The 10,532-nt window shown below is 29.7% G+C and overlaps 1 protein-coding gene across 1 annotated transcript; it reads right to left on the reverse strand.

Moving 5' to 3' along the window:
• Positions 1 to 3,376: 3,376 nt before the first annotated feature.
• On the reverse strand, positions 3,377 to 4,343 carry LOC131062011 (mitochondrial import inner membrane translocase subunit TIM14-1). The gene is made up of 3 exons (XM_057995865.2): positions 4,164 to 4,343; positions 3,907 to 4,076; positions 3,377 to 3,790 (listed from the first exon to the last, which is right to left on the reverse strand). The coding sequence occupies exons 1-3, from the start codon at positions 4,164 to 4,166 to the stop codon at positions 3,634 to 3,636; spliced, it is 330 nt and encodes a 109-aa protein (XP_057851848.1). The 5' UTR covers positions 4,167 to 4,343; the 3' UTR covers positions 3,377 to 3,633.
• Between the last annotated feature and the right edge of the window lie 6,189 nt (positions 4,344 to 10,532).

Below are 10,532 nucleotides of genomic sequence, written 5' to 3' on the forward strand. Positions count from 1 at the left end.
TCCCTTGAAGAATTAGCATGCCCTGTTTCAAAAGCATTCCAAGCCACTGAAAGATCCAATCAATTTCTTGTACTCCGGGATAGGAAATCATACTCTTAAGCATCAAGTCAGTTCAATCATAATGGAATTGAAAATGCTTGACCCAAGAAAAGAATTACATGCTAATACTCATAATAAAAGGTAATCAAGCAACATAGGTTAGAGTATACCAACTCAGAAGGAGGCGCTCCCCCATAACTTCTGCACAATCAATCTTTTATGTTAATCTCAAGGATCCTGTCCATCTATCTTTCAATAAGTTGGACCCATAGCACAATTGTTGAGATAAGATGAGGATAAATTCCATCAAGAGATTACACAACAAGATTGCCAATAAATGTTATCGATAGAAAACGAAAATCCTAAGAAATCAATTGCGAAGTCTTTCAAAGGGGAATCACAAATAGAATCATAGATTTGTAAAAACAGTTTCAGCCAATGAATAGCAACATTATGCAACGTTAGAAGGCAAGATATAAATTCAATCTCTTGGAGCAGACGACAGAACTCAAGATTCCATTAAGGTCCATGGTTGATCATTATCTTTGGTATTACAAGAGAGATTTGCCCTAAATCATAACTTCTTCATAAAACATTTATAGTAGATCTCACTCTTCACATCAATGGTCAGATTTGAAGGTTGAGAACATCTCAAAAGAAACACTAGAAAAGACCAAAGACTGAATGCAGCCATAATATCCATTAGTTCATCTATTTGCAGTTCAGTCCAGAGGAAGTAATCAAAACAAGTGAGCATTGATAAAATTGATCTAATAACAACATCATTCTACAAAATGATATTAATAAAATACTCATTAGTTATACTCTTTGTTATCCATCAAGCACAATTTTATGCTTGAACAAAACCAAACAGATCTCAAGGTAGTTTATGATAGTAGGAGAATCCCATACGTCAAAAAAAAGGGCACATGAAGAAGATCTATATTGTACGAACTACAAGGCTGTAATAGACAAAAAAATAAGTTTCTTCGTCTAACATTAATCCTTGCATACTACGAACATGATTGCAGATCATCTTTCAACTAAACTTTTCTATCAGGGACACCTATCAGTAAAATTACACATAGGCCAAAATATTGAGTCAAAGTGATCTCAATTTGTTCATTAAGAGTTCATTTTCATAATTAAGAGAACATAAAATTCCTACACCTCAGTCGATATACTAATATCAATGATGCCAAGGCAAACAATCATTAGCTCCTCATGACTGTACACATCTCCATAAGTTGTTCAGGTCAAGTAGAAATTCAAGTCAATAAGAAGTGTCATGAATGAAGATCATTTTAAAAAAAACATAACTCAACCAAGCATCGCTACTCACTTAGAATGCATATAAATATTTATCACAAGGATACTTAGAACTTTTAAAGCAAAAATCAATAATAGAACTACTCCATGTTATTTAACATAATAACAATATCTAAATTACATGTGCAGAGAGCATAACAAGTATTTAGATCATAGTTATATAGATGACAATTGAGGATGATGAGTCCAAGACATTCCTGATTCCAATCAAGGTATTAACGAAGATTCGATCTATAATACCTTGCAATACTCAAACAGAAATTTAGAATACCTTCTAGTTCCCAAAAAAAATATGCAAATCATGATGATATCTATATTAGATAAGTCTTCCAACTAAGGCAATTAGAATCATAAAATCAATACGACCTAGAACTAGGTCAGCCAAACAATAATACTTCAATCCTTTGGATAAGCTAAGTATAATATATCTTGCACTCAATAATGCAATGACTCAAAAAAACTTAGCTTGAATGACGCTGAAGAGTCGAATCTTCAAGCATGCTGGATCAAGATGTGACCATGCTAAACCTTTGATCACAAAACCTTTTCAAACTTTCCTCAATCCTGGAACCTGTCATCATTATACGACAGCAAGAAGGTGCAAGATCTAGGCTATAGGATGCTAGATCTGATTACAACTTGGCTCTGATACCATGTTATTTTTAGCACTTTCAAATTAATCTAAACTCAGAAAATCAGAATTTAATTATTAATTAAATTGATTAGATGAAGGGTTTGTTATTTTCCAAATTTACACATAACAAAGAAAGGAACAAATAAACACAAGACAAGGTTACCCTGGGAAAACCTCCTAGGAGAAAAAACCCAGCCAAAAGATCCTCAGATCTGATTATGAATTATGTTCATATGAGGGTTACAACACTTATCTCAAGTACTTGAAGGTGTTTGATAATGTCTTCCACAAGACTGTACTTTCACAAGCATCAAGGAGTCACATCTGCACCTTTAACCCTTCAAACAGCAATCAGGTCCAAACCCTAGGTTGGTAATGTATGAAGTATGTTCTTTGATTGACTACAACTTCAGTTTGCCCTCCTTCACACCAGTTCGCTCTTCACATGAATGAATTTCACACTTTAATTGGCAGAAGTAGTTCGCTGATGTAACTGAGGTATTTCGCTGTGATGGCAGATCCAATATACTTCCTTTAGCTTGTAATGGCAGACATGTGATTATTCCTCCTTAACTCGCAATGGCAGACATATATTTCTTCCTCCTTAACTCGCAACTGGCAGACATATATTTCGCATAAGATCAAATGAATAATGAATGTGTGATTTGTGTTTTGCAATTGATCTTTATTTATATGAGCATTTAACCCATATAACCCCAAGTCGGCCTTGATAGAATATATGCATTTTGGTGCCAAGTTAATTTAGTGTGGCGTGGTACATATGAGGCGTGGAGTTATGGGGCTGGTCCTATCTTGGGGGCACGTCACCCTTTTAGGATAGGACCCAGTCCTATATGGGTTCGGATGTTGCCTTAGGGCAATCCGAACCCTCTTACCTAGTTATAAACAACATTTTGAAACAATAAAACTAACAAAGCAGAGACTGAAAACCCAAAGTCTTCAGGCATAGCAAATATACCCAACAGAAGCAAGGAAAAGTTTGAAAAAGGAGGATGAATAAAAGTTAAAACCATAATGCCATTTCCCAAGCAAATGGCAGGAGAGACTCGGACCCTGTCGAAGAGTGTTTTCTCAATATCTAGAAATTTCAGTTGCCCAAGGAGTTGTGATACAATGGTATAGAGATGCATTGATAAAAGGACAGACAAGTTCAAATCCGTACACTATAATGAGGCAACCCACAACTTGGCAGACAAGCGTACGATAATATAAAAACAAAAGCAAAAATATTGATCACAGTCTATTGTGCCCTCCTATTGAGAATTGTATATATGGATAATCGATGCATCACACTCGTATGTAAAAGTTTCAATTTTGTCACACTGGAGTAATAAAATAGTGTGCAGCATGAAATAACAAAAGATAAAATCCATAGATTGGCCGATAGTTTATTGAATAGGCTGGACCCAAAGTTGCTTTTGGAAACAAATGATATAAAATCCCCATTGTACAAGATTATATACCATGATACAACAATGACTGATGGCCCAAAATTTGAGTTCTGTAATTGGAAGCAAAAGCTAAGTCCCCTTGTATGATACGTATAAAAACGAATTGTGTACCAAAAAGCCAAGTCCCCTTGTATGATTTGTATAAAAATGAATTGTGTACTAAAAAGCCGAGCCAGTATTTTTAGTTTTTCCTAGCAGTACGTCTTTGGCTTCATTGACTTTTGCGGCAAGGTAATCACTGCCACCGGCATCTGGATGGTTCGCTACCATCACCTTTCTATGCGCCTCCTTCACTTTATCCGCGCTGACACTTTCTCTGTTAAGGCAGAGGTGTTTATGTCATAAGAGGTATTTATGCTATAGTAGAAATCCGGGTTTGAAAAAAGAAAAATAACTGAGTCCAAGCATAAGAAAATGAAGGAAAGAAAATACCTTACTCCGAGAATGAGGGCAGCTTCTCTCCTGCTCATGGTTTGCTGAAATCCGCCCTCATAGAATTTGCGAGTGACAGGGCGAGTCTTGAAAGCGTGCCAAGCGTGGATGCCGTATCGCCCTGCTAGCGCAGCTGCGGCTACTGCTAACCCTACCACCAATGGCGTTGCCTGTACATACCCATTCTTCAATCGCAACTTTGAAAAACACCCAATCGAATCGTGCGTAAATTACATGTGCTTTAGAGACCAACTCACCATTTGACTAAGCTGCAGCTTTATTCAAGCTTCCATTATGATGTACGGACGAGCCTCTCGAGATGTTCTGCTGGAAACTCGAACAACAGCGGTTTTAACTTGCTCTCCCCTCCTGACTGCCTGCCCAAAGTTTCCACTTAATTGTCACTACCCTCAATTTAATTTATGCCCTTTTACCTTCTAAAATGAAATTCAGAATCAATTAATAATAAGTTGGCTAAGTTTTTGTCAAATGTTAGTGATTATTAGTACAGAAGTTCTCGATGGGAGGGAAGGTAGCGCTATCGTTCTAGCAGTCATAGAATAGTAGGGCTAGCCCTCTCTCCTTCATTGTAGTGTAATGAGTTTTTTATTTTTTCTAGTTATTAAAAAAATTAATTTGACGTCCATTTCCTTAAGCTTTTGAAGACGTTTTAACTTTATTGGTCTCACTTAGATGTTGTGCTGGAAACTCGAACAACAGCGTTTTTAACTTGCTCTCCCCTCCTGACTGCCTGCCCAAAGTTTCCACTTAATTGTCACTACCCTCAATTTAATTTATGCCCTTTTACCTTCTAAAATGAAATTCAGAATCAATTAATAATAAGTTGGCTAAGTTTTTGTCAAATGTTAGTGATTATTAGTACAGAAGTTCTCGATGGGAGGGAAGGTAGCGCTATCGTTCTAGCAGTCATAGAATAGTAGGGCTAGCCCTCTCTCCTTCATTGTAGTGTAATGAGTTTTTTATTTTTTCTAGTTATTAAAAAAATTAATTTGACGTCCATTTCCTTAAGCTTTTGAAGACGTTTTAACTTTATTGGTCTCACTTATTTTATAGAGGAAAATAAATATAGAATTTTATAATGTTATATTATTTTAATAATATATTATTATAACACAAATAGATCTACGGGATATATATTTATAATAATAATTACATAAGTAAAAAATGTGTTATGTTATAATAAAATAAATTGATTTGTTATTTTTAGTTACAGTTTCTTTTATTGAATTAATATGTTTAAAACTAATTATACTTTTATACATATTTTATTATATTTAAATTACAATGAATTTAAAAAATTATTACTATTTTTATTTAATTAATTTGACTTAATAAAATTATTATCTATCAAGACTATTATTATTTATTATTAATTTTAATTTTTTTTAATATCTAATTTTTTATATAGTTTTGTTTACACATTTTTGTTTATTATATTTTAGTTTTTAAAGTAGATTTAAATCTAAAACTATTTCAATTATTAGTACTTGTCGTTAGGCAAATACTATTGTAATGAGTTTTTCTTTTTCACAGTTAACTAGTTATTAAAAAATTTAATTTGAACCAATTACAAACAAGGTTTTATTTTTGTTTTTAAAAATATTTTTATTTTCTAAAGTTACTTGTGCAATTTTTAAGTTTACATATTATAAAAATTATTTTTTTGTATCCTAATTGGCCAATACAATTTTTGTTGTTATAAGCGAATTTTCGGAAATCTAAAACAAATAATGTTCTTGACAACCATTATAGGTACCTATTAATTTTTATGGCTGCTTTGAAACTACTTTCATCCCTCTACCAAGCAATGCAAATTTATAATATAATCATTCATTTTTTCTGGTAAAAAACTAAAAAGTCATGACAATTAATCTTGAACTATGATATATTGGGAATAGGATTTACATTTTAGTTTTTAGAATATTAATAAATATAATATTAATTAATATTTTCAAGAAAATAATTGATCTCGTAGATAATTGTTTTTAAAATAAATAAATAGAATGGAGAATTTAATTTTTAGAATCATTTAAACAATAATATTGAATTAATGAATTTAATAATAAATTAAACAAATAATATTAATATTTAGTAATAAATATAAATTTATATATAAAATATTTATCATATATTGATAAGATCTCAATTGAAAAAAAAATTCTATCATTTTATAAAATAAATTGAATAATATTTGTAAACTTTGAAATATTATCCCGCACATTATTTTTTATCTTAAATATTATAATTTTTAAAATATAATCATTATTCAAATTAAATCATCATTATTATTAAAACTATACTAAAAACAAGGCAAGTACTAGCCACTATGTAGCACTTGTTTAACTTTATTTTGTGAAATTAAAAATTTTATTAAGATTTATTTAATTTATATTATGTTTTTCTAGTTAAATTTTAATTATTATGAAATAATTATGTTTAATTTTTTTATCTTAATTATTATAATTTTTAAAATATAATCATTATTAAAATTAAATCATAATTATTATTAAAACTATACTAAAAACAAGTACTAGCCACTATGTGGCACTTGTTTTGTTATAATATATATATAAGATATCAAATAATTGATATGTATAAGCAACATGTTATATATCGGTAAAAAAACATAAATGTCATAAAGTTTGTATCACTTGTTTTGTTATAATATATATAAGATATCAAATAATTGATATGTATAAGCAACATGTTATATATCAGTAAAAAAAACATAAATGTCATAAAGTTTGTATGCATTGCTAGTGATTTAAATTTTGTTTACTTTTCATTTCCACAAACAATTTACTTGCACTTTTACACCAAGTTTACTTGCATAACAATTTCAATTTCTCTAGGTCATATTTGTTTACCAATATGATATAAGTGATTTTTTTAATATTTAAATAAAGTTACTTTTGAAACTAGACACACTAATTAATAATAAATAAAAACTAATACATAAGATAGCTTTTAAAACCAGTCACACTAATTGATAATAAATAAAAATGAATAGGTAAGCTCTCAAAATATAACAATTTTTTATACATAATCTCTCAAGGGATATATATATATTTGATCAGTTAAATCATTTTATACACAACAATTTAAAAATTAAATTGTTCAAAATATTAATGATATCTAAAAAACTTATTTTGCCTAATATAAATTATATCTAAAAAGCCATTAAAAAATAATTTACTATGAAATATTAAAAAAAAAATCTAAGTATTTAAATATTAAAAATAAGTAAAAAAAAAATCATAATATTTTCAAAACAATTAAAGCTCATTATTTTAGTATTCTTTTAAAATTATTCAATTAAGTCATTCAAACCAACATTTTAAGGGGAGAAAGCATAACAGGATTTTGTAATCTTTAAGAAAGATTCAAAATAGAAAGTTCTACCATATCACCTAAAGTTTAAGAACCAATTAAATTGAAGATAATTAATTTTTTTAATATTCTTAATTAAAAAATTATATCTATATTTTAATAAGAATTAATAGTTTTTTTTGAAAAAAAATTCAATTTTGATTTGTTAATTTATTTTTAATTAATAACTATTTAAAAAATAGCCTGATGTAATTATTATAATTTGATTTATAGTTTAATTCTTAATATCATTAATTTTAGAGTTAAAATTTAAAATTTAATATTTTTTTATATCATTAATTTTAGAGTTAAAATTTAAATTTAAATATGTTTGTTGACCATTTTATTAAATTTGTAAATTAATCTAGTATTAAAAAAAATTAATTTGTGAGCTTGGTTGTTGTATTCAAATGCATTTGTAGACACCTAAAATTGTCTTGTTGCATTTGCATACGCCAATTTTATTAATTGCTCATTTTCTTAATTAAATAATTTTAATTATTTAATTAATCTAACTTCATTCTTCTAAACTAATATTGCAAACTCATAATTTAAATTTTCTTTTAATTTCTTTAATCAATTAATCATTTCTTTCTAATATTAATTATTATTTAATTAATTTTGATTATCCACGTTAATTAAATGATCTTTATTATTTAATTAAATTTAATTTCTATCTTCTCATAATTAAATAATTTCTTTAAATTATTTAATTAGCTAACAATGTCCTCTTGATCAAATAAATTTCTTAAATTTGTTTAATGTCATTTAACCTTCATTTCAAATAAATTTCATTTCCTTCCAAATTCAAATCAACTTTATTTCCCTTTCATTCCAAATTCAATTTCATATTTTTGAAAACCCAAATTTCTTCCAAATGACATTGCATTTCAAATTTCCTACATTTGATGTGGAAATTATTAACTACCATTGACACTCAATTCTAATTAGTGAGTAAGCAATCACTTTTTCTAACTAGTTAGTCACTTCCACTCTTTTCAAAATTATATTTTTCTGACTAGTCAATCAATTCAGTTCCACTCCCAATCAAATCTTTTAACAGTCAATCAAATGAGTTATTTTTTCCATCAGATTCAATCACATTGAGTGATTATCTCCAACCACTTTGTCTGATGAAATCTCAGCCATTGATCAACTCTAACCTCAAATCACTCTCAACCAACAAATCAAATTTCATAAAATTTGTAAATTCAAGCTTAATCCTCATTATCAATAACCACTATCTTCGTATTCATGTGCATCTATTTTGTAGGTTTTTCATAAGTGTGACTTTGAGAGCCATCATCCAACACAAGGAAAAGAAGGACAATGGAGGCTAAGTGCTTGGAAATCAACATTAAGTTTGCTTGTTTTATTATTGTTTCATTTTGTTATTTTTTTTTTAGTATTTCTTCATTGTGTTACGATTGGACTTTGTTATTGGATTTAAGGTTTAGTGATTGCCTTATATAGTCTAATTAGCATATTGATTTTCTCCTGGTACAAATCTGGTGAACCCGATGTGAACCAACATCAAGTTAACTTATGGTTTCATACAATTCTGAAAAATTTGCAATTACAAGTTTCTGATTATGCAATTGTCAGATGATTTATACACTTGTTGTTGGGATTTACACATTTGATGGTAATTTCTCATGTAGTTGTAGAACTCATGCAAATGACACTTAGTTTTCACACAATTGCAAGATAGATTTACGCAATCGCCTAATCAAGTTTAGCAAGTATAAATTTCTATTTTCTATTGCTATTTGTATTTTCTATCATTGTTTTCTGCTTTTCTGGTTCTCTAGGCTAGGGATTTCAATACTAATTATTGTTTTTTAGTGTGTGGTGATTGGGAACCAGAGACATAAACCATTCAAATTACAAACAAATGTCTTGTAGGAACCTTGGACAATGATTTGATTTCATATCCTTATTATTTGTGTTCTTGTATGTTTGATAGTTAGGAAACATTTGGATTTCTAAGGGAATTAACCTTTGCTTAACTATTTGGTTCTTCAACATGTTTTTGTTGTTTATCTGGAATCTTATGAGAAGTTTCCTCTCCCCTTGCCTTCGTAGAGCTTGGGTGTAAGAGAAAATCCTAGGATTTTAGCAGGAGAGGCTTCCTTATGGATTACATTACCACTTGACTTTTTCTCGAGTGGTGTTTTGTTTGGGTCATTATACCAAAAGGGTGAGAACAAAATTTATAGCTCATCCCATAATCATATGTCGTCGGTGTCAATTTGGGTGGACTTAGAGCCACACGAGGTTGACTAAATCCTTAAGTGGCTTGTCACCAAAGGTGTATACATTAGTTTTTCTTAATATTGAATAAAAATCCTTGTAATTAGAGGCCAAAAACCCTATGCTTGATAGTTTAGGGAGTGTGGATCATACCCCATAGTTACCCCTCATGTACCTCCCACAATAAAATAGGAACTCCTCAATTCATAAGGTCTTCAGACCTTCAAGATAAGAGAGAAAGGAAATCTTTTGTAGGCTTGGATATCTATTTGTATGTTATGGATAGGTATTTTATTCTAGCGGGGGCCCTGTTGAGTAGTATCCTTTGTTGACTTGAGTAGGACAAGTGCTTGCTTCTAAAGTGTTTGTTAAAATTGTTATGTTTATACTAGTAGAGCCAGTTCATCTTTGAGATAAATTAGGCCCTTAATGCAAAATTCTAAATTTCAGAGTAGTCTGAGTCAACAATCACACTGTATTCATTGTTTTATGATTGTTTGATAATTTGATTTTCCTAAAAAAAATTCACAAAACTATTTGAAACCTTAGACACGAAACTAATAAATATATCGTGCAATTGTCTTTTAATTTACGCATCTGTTAAAAGATGTCATGCAATTGCCTACAATATTTCACACATTTAATAGTAGATTCACACAATTGATACTAATTTGTCACACATCTACTAGTTTCAATCACACAATTGTTTGCCGAAATAAAAAATTCAATCAGGTCACAAACTGCCAAATTGGGATCCAAAATAAGTTTCAACTCTATGGTTGACCTAGTCATTAGGCTTAGTAGGTTCATCTAGTTTTTTTTAAACATTAGTTCTCTTTAAGGTCCTCTTAGATCAAAAATCAAGTTTGCAAATATTAGTCTCCTTAGACAAATTGCACCAGAGAAATCAATTATTCCTAAGGAAAATAGAAAATCAAGTCTTAGGGTTGAACCTTTGTTATTGTCAAGATACCAAGACCTCA

This window comes from Cryptomeria japonica, chromosome 2, assembly GCF_030272615.1.
Source record: "Cryptomeria japonica chromosome 2, Sugi_1.0, whole genome shotgun sequence".
Classification (NCBI taxonomy): domain Eukaryota; kingdom Viridiplantae; phylum Streptophyta; class Pinopsida; order Cupressales; family Cupressaceae; genus Cryptomeria; species Cryptomeria japonica.